The sequence below is a fragment of the Capricornis sumatraensis genome, chromosome 7, assembly GCF_032405125.1.
Source record: "Capricornis sumatraensis isolate serow.1 chromosome 7, serow.2, whole genome shotgun sequence".
Lineage (NCBI taxonomy): Eukaryota > Metazoa > Chordata > Mammalia > Artiodactyla > Bovidae > Capricornis > Capricornis sumatraensis.
In genome coordinates, this window is record NC_091075.1 from 69,234,838 (window position 1) to 69,254,750 (window position 19,913).

General features: G+C 40.1%; 1 protein-coding gene across 1 annotated transcript in view; it reads right to left on the reverse strand.

Annotated features, from left to right (window-relative positions):
* Nucleotides 1-19,913, reverse strand: part of CORIN (corin, serine peptidase) — a 233,592-nt gene that overhangs the window by 62,014 nt on the left and 151,665 nt on the right. Inside the window, exons 10-13 of the mRNA XM_068974946.1 lie at nucleotides 17,659-17,766; nucleotides 9,528-9,759; nucleotides 6,328-6,473; nucleotides 5,076-5,183 (exon numbers count right to left, since the gene is read on the reverse strand). Coding sequence (XP_068831047.1) covers nucleotides 5,076-5,183; nucleotides 6,328-6,473; nucleotides 9,528-9,759; nucleotides 17,659-17,766 — 594 coding nt within the window. The remainder of the gene's footprint in view (nucleotides 1-5,075; nucleotides 5,184-6,327; nucleotides 6,474-9,527; nucleotides 9,760-17,658; nucleotides 17,767-19,913) is intronic.

Consider the following 19,913-nt stretch of genomic DNA (forward strand, 5'->3'; position numbering starts at 1 on the left):
AGAGTCACAATGGACACAACTGAAGGAACTTGGCACTCTAGGTCTATATGGCCTTCCCTAGTGGCTCAGCAATGAAGAATTCCCTGCAATGCAGGAGACCTGGGTTCCATCCCTGGGTCAGGTCAGGAAGATCCCGGGAGAAGGAAATGGCAACCCACTCCAGTATTCTTGCCTGAAAAATTCCATGGACAAAGGAGTCTAGTGGGCTACAGGCCATGACGTCACAAAAGAGTCAGACATGATTGAGTGACAATACACACTAGGTGTACATAGAGCAAGACACGCCATTTCAGGCTGCCTGTCCCAGATACCAAATGACATCAAAGAGTTGACCAAGCAGAAAACTACCTAAAGGGAAGGAGAATATCTGCTCCTTAACATGAAATAATTAAGTTAGTCAGAGATCAGTCCTAAGTCTCATCCTGAAAGTACATTTGTGGGCACGTATTATGAGATGAGAAATGCTGGGCTGGAAGAAGCACAAGCCAGAATCAAGATTGCCGGGAGAAATATCAATAAGCTCCGATACGCAGATGACACCACCCTTATGGCAGAAAGTGAAGAGGAACTAAAAAGCCTCTTGATGAAAGTGAAAGTGGAGAGTGAAATAGTTGGCTTAAAGCTTCGTTTTCTACGAAGATCATGGCATCTGGTCCCATCACTTCATGGGAAATAAATGGGGAAACAGTGGAAACAGTGTCAGACTTTATTTTTGGGGGCTGCAAAATCACTGCAGATGGTGACTGCAGCCATGAAATTAAAAGACGCTTACTCCTTTGAAGAAAAGTTATGAGCAACCTAGATAGTATATTCAAAAGCAGAGACATTACTTTGCTGACTAAGGTCCATCTAGTCAAGGCTATGGTTTTTCCTGTGGTCATGTATGGATGTGAGAGTTGGACTGTGAAGAAAGCTGAGCACCGAAGAATTGATGCTTTTGAACTGTGGTGTTGGAGAAGACTCTTGAGAGTCCCTTGGACTGCAAGGAGATCCAACCAGTCCATTCTGAAGGAGTTCAGCCCTGGGATTTCTTTGGAAGGAATGATGCTAAAGCTGAAACTCCAGTACTTTGGCCACCTCATGTGAAGAGTTGACTCATTGGAAAAGACTCTGATGCTGGGAGGGATTGGGGGCAGGAGGAGAAGGGGACGACAGAGGATGAGATGGTTGGATGGCATCACTGACTCAATGGACATGAGTTTGAGTGAACTCCGGGAATTGGTGATGGATAGGGAGGCCTGGCATGCTGTGATTCATGGGGTCGCGAAGAGTTGGACAAGACTGAGCGACTGAACTGAACTGAACATGAGATGAACACAATGACCCTCACTCTGTCTTCCAGTCACAGAGCAGGAAGTTAGTCTCTTCTACCAGCTAAGGAACAAAGAGACGCAGAGGCATGGAGACTGGCTCTCTGCAGTGTTAAAAAAAACATAACAGTTAAGTCCTTCTTAACTCCTTAAAAGTATTTATGTATTTCTTACAACAGAAAAAAGTCTTTTGGAAAACATTTAAAGTCAAGCTGTAAACCCCACCAATATCAGAGCCAAAGGCTTTAAAACACAGCTATGGGGGTGTTGGGGCTTCCCTCAGGCTCAGACAGTTAAGAATCAACCTGCAGTGGGGGAGACCCAGGTTTGATCCCTAGGTTGGGAAGATCCCCTGAGAATTCTATGAACAGAGGAGCCTGGCGGGCTATGGTTCATGGGGTCACAAAGAGACTGTATTCTATTTTTTTAAGGGGGTTTTGACTCCAAGAAGACGTTCAGGTTAGAATAAACTGTTTTATTACGTTTTATCACCCAAGAGGAGATCAAAGATAGATAATGAAATGGGTTTTAATCATTTGAAGACAAACAGAAGGTCCCTCAAGGACACTCGCATTTGTATTGTTGTCCATCTTTCTGTGTATGCTGAATGCCTTTTATGTGGAGTAGCGATTGATTAGTAATTGTGAAGCTGTATTCATGTAACGAAGGATTTTATTTCTCCAGTAGATGCGGAAAAATTGTTCAAACTCTATTCTCATTTAACCTCCCCATTGAGAGGACCTGCTGCACACACCACAGCCCAGGAACCACCTCACTCCTGCAGGCAGCTCACCTCCTTGTGGACACAGACCTAAAAAAGCTAACCTCAGTCTCACAAGCCCAAGCTCAAATCTATAATGTAAAGGCAAAGCTCAGAATTATAATCTTGCTGTTACTTTCTTTAGGTTGCCATTCCTTTACGCCCCTCTTATTCATTTCTCCACCCAGATTTTTCTCCATAGCTTAGATATCAATGCTTAAGAAAGGTTAGAATGAAAATAAGCCTCTTTAATCCACTTGCTAGACATACAGCCAACTTCATCTACATAGTAGAGGTTCAAGTAATGACAAATTATTACTTTAAGACAAGAAACAGTACTGACTCTGTAAAGCAATCCTACCTTTTAGGCTTCCCTCCCGTGAAGCAATTCTGGAATGATGTGTTCATATCTACATAATGCTTCCAAACACTTGCTGAAGACATTTCTAATAACGCCAATATTTCCAATATAAATGTTGTTTACACTAACAATTACACAAGCAGTGCAACTTCAACAACAAAAATTTGCCACAAGAGCAGGAGCTACTTCAGAATTTAGCATTACCCATTGCTAAATGCTTAATGTGTATATTTGACAAGTATTTACAAACGGCGTGCTCTGACCACCATGTTTTCCTGCTGCAAAAGTGTCAAAGACACACACCATTCCAACCCATCAATTCTTTTACAACTAAGTTAAAGAAGTATTGCTTTGAGGGGAAAACCCAATTATGTTGAAAGAAGTTCTGGAGGAGCGACAGATGTGTGAAAGTGAATAGTTAATTGTCACATTATTCGGTAAAGCCCCAGCATTTAAGTGACCTCCACACCACAATGGGCAGAGTAAACCAGAAAGACATGAAGCGTGGTGTGAAATGCTGCTTCGCTGGAGCTGGCGTTTGTATTGCCAGGCGGTACGCCTGCCCATGCCCATGGAAACAAAGGGACAGACTGAGCAAGGAGGCAAAGTCGGGAGGGGATGGTTTCCCAGCAGTTCTCTCTGCGCTGGGCCTTCCTCTCCTTCCTCATTTGATTTTAAGTGCTGTGTTCCCCCAAGGCATGGGGCATGCCCATTCAAACCCCTGCATATGTTCTGAGGGGGATTGTACATAAAATATTCATTATAATTCACTTTGAAAGATATGATGAGAAATTAATTTCTCATGAACTAATACTGTTGGGGGCAATTAATACCCTCAACATATTAATTTATTACTGACTTTTAACTTTCCTCAACTAGAACTCTCAATAACATCATCAGTATTTTGAGTGTTTTATAGAGATTAGGTAACTTATTCAATAGTTCTGGTGAGCCTGTAATTGTTAGATTCGAGTATGCACAGAAACTTATAGCTTACCTAGAAATCTGACATTTTAGGATCATTTGTAATGAACAGAGCTTTAAATTTCTTCTTTACCAAATATACTCTAGACCTTAGACCATTTAATCTTCCGAAGTCTTTTTTTGAGACTGAGCATTTACATTTCTCAAATAATTAGTACCCTCTTGCAAATTTCGGTCTAGCCACCCAATGGAATATCATTGAACAATGATATTCTCTTTGAACAATCTAAGATAGTTTAATTTAAGCTGCACCTCAAAATACCATAGCCCATAGTTAGTGAAAAAAAAATCCAATAGATTCTTAATGAGTTACTTATATAGAGGATATTCAATGAGTATTGGCTTGTTTATTTATATAAAGCCCACAAACAAAGCAAGCAACAGTAGCTTCACAAAAAACTGTATGCTCCTCCCTAACAAAATTACCCCTGGTCACTGGACCATCATTCTGACAGCTCTGATTTTCTAGAAAATGCACTTATCCATATTTATCACAGCTGATAGGATTTCAGTTGATTGCTTGTGACATTTTGTCTAGACTAGAAGGGCAATGTCTACTATGGAAAACTCATTTTGGGGAGCAAGGCAATATTTCATCCTTCAAAGGCCAAAAGAATAAAATGATTTCAAAAGATGCATTGCCTCATGTGTTTTCAATAGCAAAAAATGTCAGATTTTTTAAAGCAGAACAAGCTAAATAGTCATAACCAAACTATTCTTTGGCTAGCCCTTCAATCATTTTGCTTTACTCCAGCATATTACTTAGTGAAGAGCATTGTCTGTTTTCAATTCCCTGATACATTTTGAGGTTCCAAGTACAAAGGTTTGCAGGGAAGTAAAATGGGAATTAGCTCCACTTAAATTGCCGTTGGCATTTCTTGCCTTTGCCATGGTGACTTTGGAACTCAAAGGCAGAAATGCCAGGAAGAGTTTTATCCTCTGTGGGCAGAGACAAAAATCATAGAGGGCATGAAATTTAATCCCAATTAAACGTAAACTTTGGAGCCTGTAGTCTGTCTTTGTGTATCTAGATGCCTGTTTAACAATATGGGAATTATAAGTAAGGACAGCATTATTCTGATCTTATAACAGATGACAACTGCTTTAGAATCTCTCAATAAAAATAATCTCTTACATTTGTGAAGAGCTTCTCATTTTACTGAGGGTTTGCACGTATGTCATCAAGGTTATAAACAGAAGTGTAATTTAGAGAAAATCAATGGAACTAACAGGAAAAACATTTATAACTCATGTCTTGCTGTTTGATAATTTAAGAAGTAAATGTCTAAACATTCAGTCTTGCTGCTGCTACTGCTAAGTCGCTTCAGTCATGTCTGACTCTGTGCAACCCATAGACGGCAGCCCATCAGGCTCCCCCGTCTCTGGGATTCTCCAGGCAAGAACACTGGAGTGGGCTGCCATTTCCTTCTCCAATGCATGAAAGTGAAAAGTGAAAGTGAAGTTGCTCAGTCATGTCAGACTCTTAGCGACCCCATGGACTGCAGCCTACCAGGCTCCTCCGTCCATGGAATTTTCCAGGCGAGAATACTGGAGTGGGGTGCCATTGTGTACTTAAAACTGTCAGTAAATAACGGACATATTTTAACACAACCCCTTATCCTAGTGTATGTTTGAGAAAAGTGCCATCTCACATACATACCACAGTTTTCTTCATCACTATCATCATCACAGTCAGCCTGCCCATCACATCTTCTGGAAGCCAGAACACACCGTCCTGAGCTGCACTTGAAGTGACTAGGTGAGCATTCTGTAAAAAGCAATGGGCCATATTACTGCCAACAAACAGAAAACCCAGACCCATCAGCTATGTTATTCATTTACGTGTGGGATGATGTGGAGAAGATATCACTGAAGATAAGGATGGCCCTTCACCAAGATGAAATCACCAAAGTTTACTTGGTTCTCTTCTGTCTGCCCTCAGCATCTTTTTACTTAATCCTTGGCATCATATCTCCACATTAGCTGTTTTGTGTCTTTATGCTTTCCAACAATTACTTCTCTTTCTAAACAGACAATTGCTGGAGCCTGAAATGTCCTAGGAAGCCAATGCTTCTAACTGCCCTCCTTTCATTTGTCAAATTGTTTCCCATTCTAATCTTTCCACCTGGTGAGCAGGCATTTCTCTATCTGATCATCTCACATGGCCAAGGTCTTTGAATGCTTTGCACTTGAAGCTGAGCGCCGAAGAATTAATGCTTTTGGACTGTGGTATTGGAAAACACTCTTGAGAGTCCCTTGGGCTGCAAGGAAATCAAACCAGTCAATCCTAAAGGAAGTCAGTCCTAAATATTCATTGGAAGGACTGATGCTGAAGCTGAAATGCCAACACTTTGGCGACCTGATGTGAAGACCTGACTCATTGGAAAAGACCCTGATTCTGGGAAAGATTGAAGGCAGGAGGAGAAGGGGATGACAGAGGATGAGATGGATAGATGGCATCAGCGACTCTATGGACATGAGTTTGAGCAAGCTGTGGGAGCTGGCGATGGACAGAGAAGCCTGGTGTGCTGCAGGTCCATGGGGTCACAAAGAGTCAGACACGACTGAGCAACTGAACTGAAGGAGCCATGGATTTATCTTCACTGTTACCTTCAAGACCCTCTAGTATAAAAGCAGCTTCCATATATAATGGACTCTGTGAGTTGTGTTTACAATAAACACAGAGATTATTATAAAGTCATCTCTGCAAGTTATTTTTAAAATGAATACAGTGTCTAATAGATGAGTATTAAATTCTTCAATGTAATCAAGTTTATAGATTCACCACCTACATAGCCTTTCTATTGGCAATCAAATAAAAACAACAATAAAGAAACTTCTAAAGGTAGCTGATTTATTCATTCATGTTAGATACTGCATTGTAATTGATTTAAAAATTAGTAAAAATTAACCTTCAACTTCATCATCAGGCATTAGGCAGGTTTGATTGTCTGCATTTTCCTCTGGAAATTGATTGCAATCTGTGTCTTCTGGCCACTGCAGACCCACAATCCCAAGAACAGACTCACAGCGTTCTTTGGAATGCTCACAGAGAGCTCTAAAAGAGCAAAAAAGACAACATTACAGGCAGAAATAGCTACACCAAATGTTAGGCATCTACACAGGACTTTTAATTCGATACAGCCGTGGGTCAGTGTATATATGTGGTGTGTGTATGCAGTGTGTATGTGTGTCAATGTATATATGGATACACATACACATAATAGGTATTTGGGAATCCAAAATAAGTGATATCATTACAAGGGAAATAGATTTCTGAAACACAGTTTCACCAAAAAAAAACCTCTACTGCAGGAATGGAAATAGAGTTGTTCCCAGAACATGAATTCCCTTCTCCAGTTTACCTTTCTTGCTTTCTCTTTTGTCTTCAGGCAGACACATTCTCCAACATTTTTGTTTCAAGCAAGTCCCCAACATCACTCTGGGCACTCTGCCACCAAAGGGCATGGAATCTATACAACACCCTCAGCCCCTTCTGGTGCCCTGTGACTGGGCCATTTCAAGTTTTAACCTGTCTTCCCTAAAGGCAATACTTCAGCTTACATCAATATTGTTGGAAAACCTCGTGCTACTCCCAAACCCATCTATGTTGAGCTCAAGTTGGTAAAAAATTAATGTGTTGGCTTTTGTTAAAGAAAAGATATACTAAGCATTGCACTAGGTGTTTTAATGTATTACTTCATTTGTACCTAGAATATTGTAAATTGAGGCACCAGCATGTCTCAAAGAAGATTTCTTTACTTCAGATGGGAAAAAAATGTAGTTTTGCCTCAATATATAACCAATAAATTAGTTTTTAAATGTTAAGTAGACATAACCAAAGTAAGTTCCTAGGCAAATTTCTTATTTCCTTTTAAAGACATTCTCATTTCTCAAAAGTTTCCAACTTTAAACTAAGTTAATATCAACAAGATAAAGAATGGCTAGCAATTGAACAGAGAAGTTTCCAAAAAGTCTCCATTTTGATTTAACTCTGTCTAGATTTAAGACAGAGCATAACTTAATGCTGGTTTACCCTAGGAATCTGGGGCAAAGACAAAGCCCTGGCATTCCCATATGAGGCAAAAATGAGAAGCTCAACAGTGTTTAACAACTATCTGTTGGATTGAACAGTTTTGTTGCAGATTAATAAAAGGTGTATATAACTCAATTGCTGTTGCTATTTTAAATTAACCAAAAGATACCTATTTCAGATAGAAGTCAGGTACTGCCTGACTCTACCACTTTTTTTCCCTATAAAATAGAATAAAATAAATGGCACTACAACTCCATGGCACACTGTTCATATCATAATCTGTGCGGTGTTCAACCACAGGGACAACAGTCCCAAAAGGTTACTTTGAGTATGACAACTAAAGTATTTAGCACATTATAAGGGCTCAATAACATTAGATTTTTTCCAATTCATAACTTAAAAACTGAATTTTAAGATCAATAAACAAACCTGGCAAAAGCAACTATGTGCAACCCCATGAGCATATCAGTATATTACTCTCTTTATACAAAAAATATTTTCATACAAATATCATAATGTAAAATTCTCTTTGATAGCTACTAAAAATGAAAGATGTGTATGTGCTAAGAAACAAAACAAAATACCTAGAATCAGGTCACCAAATTGTTCACTGTATAGTATTTCAGGATCCATCTCATCTTAGGCATTTAAATATGAAACCTAAATCTTAAAATTATCAGTTATATGTGGATATAAATTTGTTCCAGAGAACACTATGTTAGGGAGATGTTTATACACATATGAAAAGAAAAATCAAATACAAGAATTTGTTAAGTACTATTAAAAGTAAGTATTCACTATCATCAACCTTGCTTAGCAAAAATGGAATAAGATTTACAAATAACTTGTTAACATAAAACTGGTAGATGTTTTATTAGTAATATTTTAAAAGGCATTTAACAGAAATTTTCAGAAGTATATTTACACAAGCCTACACTGTATTATTCTACTTGTATCTTGTGTTCAGTTTCCCAAGTCATTTTGAAATTTTATTGTTTCCTGTCCTGACTCTATAGATGACCCTTCCTTGTCATCCATTTGATATATTCAGTATTTAATTTGTTTTCTCATCTGTTCACTGTTTTGATATTACTGCTTTTTCTTTAAGTTCTGAATGACTTCTGATCCAAACATATCGTTTTCACAGTTACCACTCACATTTTGGCAGGCACATCTGTGTATTCACTCCGTGATGGAAAGCAGCCTGAGGCGAGCAGCCCCACCTCTGTGACAGCCACTTTGCATGCGTACATTCTCTGACTATAACCCAGGACACACGGCAGAGAAGAAGGCCAAACTGCCACAAAGTAGTGAGCTGTGCTCCTGTCCTAACATCAGAGCAGTGTTTAGTCTGGGCTCACAATCAACTGGCAAAGCTTCACCTTTTTGTACATTTCTCTAATCTTAATCTCACAATAACTCAACCCAACCACCATCACAATCCTGACCTTACAAGTAAAGGAACTGGGATTGGAAGAGATCGAGGAAACGGTCTCAGGCTACAAGTAGCTAGAGAAAGAGCCAGGACTTGAATCAGAAGGTGGACTCCAGTGTCATAGTCCTAACCACAGGACATCACTCATATCCTAAGTCCAAGCCATCCTCTTGAAATGCTGTCCTGAATTTCACCCAAGCAGGTAGAAAAACTCTATGTTCATCCCCTGTCTATCCTGAGAAGTTGCTGTGATGTCTCCTAACTTTTGACACAGTTAGAAAACAGCATTTTAAATACATCAACACTGCTAGATCAAGAGGCAGACGGATCCCTCCTTCTGCTGTCTCACATTTAAAAAACCACTTCTTGATCCACCAAAATGAAACACGTGATTTTATTTGGTTAAAGTCCATGAACTATTATCAAAGGCAGTTCACACCTTGTTTGGTTCTTCAGCAATGACTTCTTACTCAGATACTCATTTTAGAATTCCACTTCTTTACCATTTTAATATGTAATTTGTTAAACACAAGAGCTTCTTAGCAAAATAGGTAGTTTGTCTAAACTCAAACTAAATCTTTATTCCCTTGGTTCTCCCTGAGGGAAAAAGAGGATGCCTGGGGGAGATGCCATTGTGTTACCTGCAAGGTGGGATACGCTGGTGTGTATCCTCGTCACACTTTGGTACCAAGATGGTGCAAGCAAAGAACATGAGGTATTTGTAACAGTTGGTTTGAACAAGTGCAGGGAAAAGAGAAGACTCCCAGCTGATGGATGCTTCCTTCTGAGTCCTGTGGCCAAGGTAATTCGGAAAATTTGTATGGTTGTAGGGCAAATTCAAGCAGAGTTCCAATGTAATTGGTTCACACTGACCTAACAATAACAACAACAACAAAAGAAAAACACACATACAGATACATATTATATATTTTATTTATAAAATTTCATTTTTTTATATTTATAATTCTACATGTAAAACAACTTACAAAATTAAAGTCTATTTTACAATCTTTATTAAAAGTATTTAAGACTAGAATGCAAGCAGTACCTGAGGTTGCCATCAAAAGATAAATAGTGTGGTTCATGAGGTGTCTTGACAAGCCAAGACTCATTTCTGTATATGCATCTGCCAGCACACTGCCCTGAATGAATGTTTCAGAAAGTCTTCCTCATTTTCCCCTTGGTCTCACTTATCTGAAAGTGACTCCTTTTCCTGCTTCCTTTTACTTTAATTTGTCATCTTCTGATTTATCCATTATTTCTAAACTAATGCATTCCCCGTCACCCTGTGAGTCACTTTTAAAAATTAATGAATTTAGCTGAGGAGGCAAGTAGATGACTTTTTTGTGTTTTGTGGTTAATAAACATATGAAAGTGAAAAGTGAAAGTCATTCATTTGTGTCTGACTCTTTGCAATCCCATGGATTGTAACATGCCAGGCTCCTCTGTCCATGGAGTTCTCTAGGCAAGTATAGTGGAGGGAGTAGCCATTTAGCCATTCTATTCTCTAAGGACTCTTCCCAATCCAGGGATTAAACCCAGGTTTCCTGCATTGCAGGCAGATTCTTTACTGTCTGAGCCACCAGAGATTCACTGATCAATGTGTAAAGCTACACAATTCCAGGGCAAGAGGAGGCTGAAGTCCATTAGATATCCATTGCCAGAGAGATCGTCCCTAACCCTTAGCTTGGCATCCAAGGCTATTTCACACTCCAAACCACAGCCTAACTTTCTAGCCTCATCACCCATCCTATCTCATCAGCAACATTTGCTTGGTGACACCAGACATTTTAAGAATTGCATGACTTCGTGATTCCTGGTAGCTTTTATCTCTTTCTTTCCTTCACACACTTGCAATCACCCCTCAAATGCAATCATGTTTCTACCTGTCAACACTTGCTTCCTGAAATAATCCTTTCCCATCCTCCTCACCAAGCTAATTTCTCCTTGGTTTGCAGCACTCAGCACAACCATCTCTTCCAGGAAGGCTTCCTGGCCAACCACTCTTCCTCTTCCACTCCCAGAAGGAGCGCCAGAGTATCTCCAGGACATACCTGCCATGCCCACAGGGCCCTCTGCTCTATTCTTCACTTACTTACTTGTCTTCCCCACACAATGCTGAGACTTCTGTGAAGTGAGACTTTCTTTTTTTAAAAATTGAAGTATAGCTCATTTACAGTGTTGTGTTAGCTTCTGGTGTATAGCAAAGCGATTCAGTTTTACATACATAATTAAAATGAATTCTTTTTCAGATTCTTTTCCATTATAGTTTATTATAAGATATTAAATATAGTTCCCTGGAGACCTTATTTCTTGATCTCAGCGTCTGCACCAAGCATAGTGTGAGAATTAAGGGAGGATAGGAGGAAGAAAAGTGTCAGAAACTATCCTAGGCACTTTAAAATGTAAAAATAATTCAAAATATAGTCCAAGCCATTGAAGCAGTCTAAGTCTCCAGGGATATAACGTGAACAGGTTAGGCCAGCAGGACTGGACAAAATGCTTGAACCCAAAGGGACAAAGTGGACAGAAGCAGCTTGGGAAGACTTCCCAGGACAAAAGGAGTTTGGACAGATTTGGGGGAAAGCAGCAGCAAGGCTTTCTGTCGCTTTTCTGCTGTAGACATGCCTCATTCCCAGAGGAAAGAGATGATCAATGGAGTGTCTTTGTAGAATCAAGACAGGTCCACCAAAGACTTCATGCCTTAAGGGTAATTATTCAAGTTAAATTTAATTATTTAACTAAGAAGTGGTAAGCAGGCAAACAGATCAGCAATTAGGACTGCAGTGAAATAGTAAAACAGCTCTGGGATGATTTCTCGATTTTAAGAATCTGAGGGCTTTTCAGAGACTATGCTATAGGAAGCTTGACACTGATCAGATTAAAAAGCTCATGACCACATATATAAGACTCAGTTTACTGGGGAAGTAACTCTCCAAATCTGGCATAATCCTGAGGATGCCTACAGTGTAGAGAGAAGAAAGAGATGGAAGAGGGATGGGGTTTGTTCAAATTCTTGCTTCTCTGATTTGTGAAAGAGGAGTAACATGAAATGTTTGATTTCAGATTACACATAAAAAATGCATGTTTGTTATAAAGACAATAAAAAGATGCATATAGGAAAAGTTCTCCATTCCCCACCTCCCTTTCTCTTAACTTTCGTCAAAGCTAAAAGACAGTTTTAATCCTTTCAGGCCTTTCATTTGCTCATATTTATATGCATAAGAGTTTACATACCATAGGCAGAGATACGTCTATGCTTTCGCCAAAGGATAACTGTACAATCACTATTACTTTTCAACTTGTTTTTGTTGCTTGATAACCTATCATGACCAAGCAGTAGAAACAGCTCAACCTCTATGTTTTTCCTAATTTCTTCAATATACTTAAAATTTTACCCCCCAAAATGGGATCATTTACACATATTTTGATGCAGTCTTTTTTCCCCTGTAGAAACCTTTTCTTTCTCTTTTCCTCAACCACCCTATCAAGTTTTGACTTTTTTATCAGTTCCTTTCATTGATATTAACTAATAAACATATCGCATGGACAACTTTTCTCTCTTTTGATATGTAGGGGATGTATCACTTTTGATTTGGGATAAGATACAGGCTTTAAATATTTCAGTGTCAAGGGAGATGAAAGGATTAAGTTATGATCATATACTATTCTGAGATCTTTATTGACTGTATTGAGGTTGATTGAATCCTGTGTTTTGTTCCTTCATAATGGAATGCTCAGCAAGATAAACTCTCAAGATATCTGCTGCTGCTGCTGCTAAGTCACTTCAGTCGTGTCCGACTCTGTGCGACCCCATAGACGGCAGTCCACTAGGCTCCTCCGTCCCTGGGATTCTCCAGGCAAGAATCCTGGAGTGGGTTGCCATTTCCTTCTCCAAGATATCTGGCAACCTCCAATTCTGGGATTTGTGGTATCAAACTTTTTTTATCTTAAGCTTTAGACTCACATATGAGCCTGATTTACAACAGTCACTAGAGGGCGATCGCGTCACAAACATGTGAGGACGTTTAGCAACCACAGGGCTGTTCCCAATGTTTTCAGTGCTCAGCAGGGCATCCTGAACATAGATGAGGTTTAAAAAGATATCTGTTGAAAGAAATGTCGTGATGGAGTCTCAATGATAGCCCACCTTTCAAACTCTGAATTCAACCCCCAGACAGGATGTTACATTTTGGTGGCAACAGTGGTAAAGAACCGGCCTGCCGATGCAGGAGACATAAGAGATGTGGGGTCCATCCCTGGGTCAGGAAGATCCCCGAAGGGGGAAATGGCTACCGACTACAGTATTCTTGCCTGGAGAATTCCACGGAGAGAGGAACCTGGCGGGGTACAATCCATAGGGTCACAAGGAGTCAGACACGACTGAAGCGACTTAGCACGCACACAATATCTTAAGTCATTGGGAATCATGTATTAGGTTATGGTCATTTACATGAGAAAATGTCACTTCCAACATCCATTGGCATGTATACGATCCTCAGGTTCACCTTTGCATCAAACTTTGTGGCTCAGACAGTAAAGTATCCATCTATGATGCAGGAGACCCAGGTTTGATCCCTGGGCGAAGATCCCCTGGAGAAGGAACTGACTACCCACTCCAGTAATCTTGCCTGGAGAATCCCATGGATGGAGACACCTGGTGGGCTACAGTCCATGGACTCCCAAAGAGTTGGACATGACTGAGCGACTGCCACTTTCACTTTTCATTTTAAATCTCTATCTTTATTATTTTCAATAATTTGAAGAGCTATTATAAGGTGAACATCCTTGTAACCACCACTCAGGTCAAGAAATTGAACTTTACCAGACCATCACAGGCGCCCTTCCATATACCCTGTCATATGTCAACATTCTCCTCTTCTCCTACAAAGTAACTACTGAGTTTCAGAGTCATTACTTCCTTGTTCTTCTTTATAGCTTTATTACCTAAGTGTGTATGTACCACAACCTACATACTACAGTTTGGCTACCCATTTTTGAAAACCTATCTAAGTCTCTTATAATAGCTATGTTCCCCCTCTATGTCTTTATTTCTCCTTAATATTCAAGTATTGAAAAATCTGGGGACTTGACCTTGGAGGGCGCCAGTCTGGATTTTGCTGATGGAACACTCTAGGCAGGTAAAACATGTACCCCTGTACTCCTTGTTACCTGAACACTGGCAGCTGAAGCCAGGAGGCTGGTTAGGTTTCACCAGGACTTGGACAAGGTTCTAGGTGCTGTGATGTTCTCTCATCAAACGACACGTCCAGCGACTTCTCTTTGTGATGTCTACAGCTGCCTGTCCATGCTCAATGTCTCGTCCTATTAATTCTCCTGGTTACCATATGGCAATATTCTCATTCAATCAATTACTTTTCATTTACTCCTTGAAAATGCTTTTAGAAAGAGCCCATTCTTCTCACCTGGCTCTTTGATCACACTTCTACACTCTCTGTTCCTCCAACTAGAGACTGCAAAGAGAGGCCAGAAAATTGACATACCTCTGAGAAATTATTCAAATAACAAAGCTGTTACTTCTTCCTGGATTTAACTTTTCAGTGGGAGGATCATACTGCCATCTTCCCACTCGTATATACGATTTTGGTTTTCTTTTTCTGTTCTTCAAACACACTCAGCACAGTTTCCCTAGTATCTCACTGTCTCATCAGTTTCCTCTTTCATCACAGATGTTCTTGCCAGGTCCTTTCCATATATATTCAGCAAACGTTTGAACATCCCCTCTGCTGAGTGTCCAGCCCTGGACTAGTCACTTGTGCCCCCATTCCTTCTGTGTTATTAAAATGAGTGTTGGAGGGAAAAGTACATGGGCAAACACGTAGAATGAAAGACTGCTGGACCACTATGGGAAACTCAGGGTAGTCCCTGAGGCATGACAGTCATTTCTGGCTTCGCATGGCCACAGCGGTCCTGGGTGCAGGGAGGCAGAGAGAGACACATGCCCGGGAGCTGCTCCCTCCACCAGGTTTCCTGGCTGTCCGGATCGCACACTGCAAGGTGCAAGTGATGGGTTAGTCCCTACACCCCCGACTGAGGGGCATTACATCCCTGTTCCTACTCCCCAAGGCAAGGAGCTATCTGCTTTTGCCTCCCAGCAGAGTACAGACGTATTAAAGATTCTGGGCGTGAGTGGATATGGTGACACTGGCCTATCACTGAACACTATTATCTGAGCTATATTGTTTAGGCTTTTGTTCTTTAAATTGTAGCCACTTGCGGGAATCTGAGATAAACCATGAAACTTATCCATTGAAAAATACAGAAACCATGAAGACATTTTTCACACCCTCTTTCAAGATGTTACTAATTTCTGCAACCTCATCAGGCCACAAAGCAATCGTTCTCAACTTGTACTGCACACTGGGGTCACCTGGGAGGTTTTGAAAATACTGATGCCTGGGCCCTACCCAATACATCTTCAGGGACAATTAGGAAGTTACATAATTTTTTATGGGACAACAAGAACCACTGTTTTTAAGAACTAGCGTCCCAGCAACTCCAGTGAGAGAGGCTGACTCCACCAGACAAAACATCCACATTTTCCAAACCCATATTCTCCACTGGCAGGCAGCCAGGGAATGACAGTGCTGCTCACTTGTGCCCCAGAATCTAAATAACAACAGGGTCTTATTGGTAGCAGCAAATATTTTTAAGTGATTAATCACATTTTCAAGTGATTAAGAGTTTTCTGAGGGGAGATGTTGCTTGTCCATGTTTTATAGAGAACCAAGTAGACACACACCATTCTTTATCTACTTTGTGTGTGTGTCTACTCTTTGAAAAATAGGGAGTAGCATCTTTACTCTCAACTGGAGGTTAGACTTATACACTGTTTTTAATCACACACAAGGAATGGGGATGAGTGACTAGCCCAGTGCCTGACACTCAGAAGAGGAGGTGTTCCAGTGTCTGCTGAATATACATGGAGAGAGCCTGGCAAAAACATTTGTGATGAAAGAGGAAGCTGCTGAGACAGTGAGATGCTAGGGAAATTGTGAGCGCATTTGAAGAACATAAAAAGGAAACCAAAATTAAATTATATATATGACTGGGAAGGTGGTAAATGATCCCCCTATTGAAAAGTAATCTCCAGGAAGGCTGAAATCATGTCTCCTTTCTTTTCCATAAAAGTGCACAGAGTCCTGGAACATCACAGGCTAAGTACTGGGTGAATATATATATGAGCCAAGTTATCTAGTGCTCTTCCTACAAATTCTTTTATTTTGACAGATGAAAAGATATTTACATTTTTAATCTTAAAATATTTCAAGTATAGAGAAAACAGGAAAACATACACCTAGTGACTCCCCACCTAAACTTGATATGGGCTAACATTGCTCTCTCAAAATTTTTTAATCTAACAGTGCCATGCTATGTCAGATAACCCTCAAAACTTTAGTAAAATACACATGTCTGAGACAACACTGTCACTGTCCAAAATTCTGCAACCCAAGTTCAAAGTGAAGTAAAAGAAAAAAAAAAAGATTCTGAACGAGTTCCAAGGAAGAGTCCGAGATAAGCAAAGACTAACCATATACACACATATACATATATTTAATGGAGTTTAGAGTGAATAAAATGGTAACATGTCTTAGTAGTCAGACTGGTAACTATCTGCACTGCTCTCTCCCTATGGGAAGTGGAGGACTGGGAATTGTGCTTTCAGCCAAACAGTTATTAAGTGCTCATGAAAATAAAAAATCTTGTCAGATGGGTAATTAAGTGGCTGTCTCTCTCAGTCTCCTATCCAGCCCACTGTTTTCACCCCTAAAAGTCCCCTAAGGGGTATGGGCTTTCCCCACCCATAAGCTCTATGCTGACCCAGAAAAGTCATGAGTAAAATTAGGATCTGAAAACTTGAACAATTCCAGGGAGCTGAACCCTTCAGCTTTTCAACCTCCCAGCCTCTAGGACCTTCACTGCCAGGATCTGTGCCAAGAAGCCACACCTTCTTGTCAACTGAAAGCTTGACAGACCTCTTCTGAATCTTAAGCCCAAGCTGACAGGGAGGCCAAAAATTAGTTCTAAAGAGTGTAAGAAGCGGGTAGACTATGAAGGCAGAGTCCAGAAGTAAGACACCATTACTAGAAATCAGGGCCTTTGGGGACTTTCTGATTCATTTTAAATTCCCCGGGAGAGTCTTTCTGCTCACCTTGCCCATTCCATCTTCCCCTAATTATCCCTCCTCATAAGCCAGTTTGGAGAAAGCCACCTGTCTACACCATTTGGAGCCTTTCCCCTGTCACCAACACAAATGAACACAACAGCCACAAGATTGTTCTAGGTCAGCAAAGTTCCTGGGAGGGTGAGAATACATTTTATCGCAAGAACAGACCGCCAAAATTTTATGTGGTTGTTTAGATGAATTTTATATCTGCTTCTCAGATAAAGTTTCTACTTCTGAGGCTGGGCTTTAAAAAGGAAGAACGATAGCATCTGCCTGCAGATGGGGCCAGGAAAATAATATATAGGAGCTGATGCTGAGTGGAAAGTCATGCCAATGATATTAAACAACATGGATTTATAGCCCATTCACAGTGACACATTTGTTTATGATTTCAGTTAATTAAGACCACTTTGCTTCTTTTCTGCTACCACATGCAACCTTTTTTTAAAAAAAAAAAGAAAAAATATATGCATATACATATTTTGGAGGGATTCCAGACTTCAGCATTTTAATGTAAATGAGAAAGGAAAACATTGAATGCATATCCTGACAGAGTGATTGCATTTGTCAGAGGCTGTACTTACTACAATTATTCACACTGTTGCTGGGGTCACAAAGAGAGTTACCACCACATGAACCAAGGCAAGAACTGTAGAGGCATCTTTGGTCTCCTTCTCGACATAGAGTCTGACCTACAGAAGAGAGAAAGGCGCATTCACTTTCATTAGCATCCGTAAGTAAATTCTAAGCACTAGTGTCTGAAGGATCCAGAGCTGAGGAAGGACACAACTCTAATTTCCTTCCAGCGTCTTCAAAAATATTGAACACAAGCTGAGTAGGTACTTTCTGGATTAATTTTCCTGCAGCTAATTACAACACTGTTATTCCAGAAGGACTCTTCAGGAATGAAGAAACTAAAGGGCAATCCATCCTTTAAAGATAGGTTGTTATAGTTTTTAATGAAAAAACTATATGCACCCGTATTTACACGGGTGCATACAGCTGACGACAAAAGAAAACTCAAGTAATTTGAGGGAAGCGCCAATATTTTAAAGTCTCATTTGATCCCAGCTCTAGTCTTCCCTCTAAGGAAAATGCTCTCCTTAATAATAAATAGGGCATCAACATCAATATAATAAGGGTACTTTATCATGGCAGGATTGTAAGCAGCTGTTATCCATATTTTTGGTGTGTCTCTGGAAAGTAGCACTGCCCCAGCTGCAATGACCTGAGAATTAGGTTTCTTGTTTCCAAATGAATGACAACAGTAATGTCAGCCTAATGGCTTTTCCTTAAGGTACATGGAGAGAAAACTGCTTTTCCCATTGATTTCCTGGTCATTTGTAGATAAATGGAAAAGGCAATAAATTACTGCCCATTCTCTTTCTCGTTTGCCCCCATTATAGTCAATTATTTTTAGACACATCATCTGGACTCTACAATATCTTGCAAGGCATTTTTAAATATAAATAACAGTATAACAATCATTCTTACCTATAATTCTGACAATATTTATTATACTGGAGTTTCTTATCTAGAATTCTAAGTTATATCTACAATCTTACCTATAATTCTAAATATAATATTTAGTATACTGGACTCTCTCTCCCTTCTAGTACCATTAATGAACAACACTATATATCATAGCCATGCAAAAAAGAGATATCGCTCCCTTTTTTTCAATATTTAGCAGATAAAAGGTTTTTTTGCAAGGTAAGTCAGGCTAAGTTCCATGAATATTAGTCTCTTTTAAAAAATGTTTATTCAGACACCATGCATTCATTATTTGAGCCCATATTAAGTGCTTGCTATGTGACAACTTAGTTTGCCAGCAAGGCACTGAGCATTAAAAGATTAAAAAAGTCTGATAGTTTCAACTCTAATTAGGGATATCTTCATGAACGAAATCTTATAATGCCATATGATCATTGCTCCCTGAAGATACATGTAAAAAGCAGTAAAAGCAAATTAGGGCAGTAAGAAGAAAGCTTCTCAGAGGAGTTTTTAGGCAGATGGGATAAGCTGGGGTAAGAGGGAAGGATGGGTTTCCCAAGCCAATAGCAGGATGTATTGGAGTCACTCCCTTAGTTAAGGGAGACTAAACAGGAAGGCTGAGAGTGAAGCTGAGGGTTGTAAAGGCCTCTATCTTGAATAGGGCTCCAAGCCCTGGGAGAAGCGATCCCGGCCCTCCTCCCAGCCTAGCCGACCATAAGCAGTCAGTGATTACTGCTGACAGTGACTCTGTTGTGTTGTAACTCGCTGCCCTTCACTCTCAGCTCTCTAAAGACAATGGCGTTCTCCCACTCCTCTATGCTCCCTTGCTCTTTCCACCTTGGGGCCTTTGGACAAGCGGTTCCCTGTGTCTGAAAGGCTTTCTCCAGTCCCAGTATCCTTTGCTAATTCCATTCATTCTTCAGATAGCTCCAATACGTCCTCTTCAGGGCAGCTTCCCAGAAGCCCTTTACCAGGACATGCATCCATAATAACAAATCCTAGCACCTTGAATTTCCTTCCTGGCCTGCATCCCTCCCTGGTTACCAGACCTACTGTTTCACGCCTCTCTCTCCCAGAAGCCTGCCAGCCCCATGAGCTGTTCTGCTTGCCACTGAATTCCAAGCACCACAGTATACTTTTAGTATGTTGAATTTAGCAGAGTGAATAATCTAAATTCACTACAATTTTACTTTCCTTTTTTTTATATTTTATCATGTGATTTTTCTTGAATCTCACAGATATAAAGAAATACTGGCAAATCCTGCCACTGCATAGTAAAGAATACAAAATTATTTCAAACAGCATTGAATTATGTAGAGAGAAAGAACTATTTGATCTAAAGGGA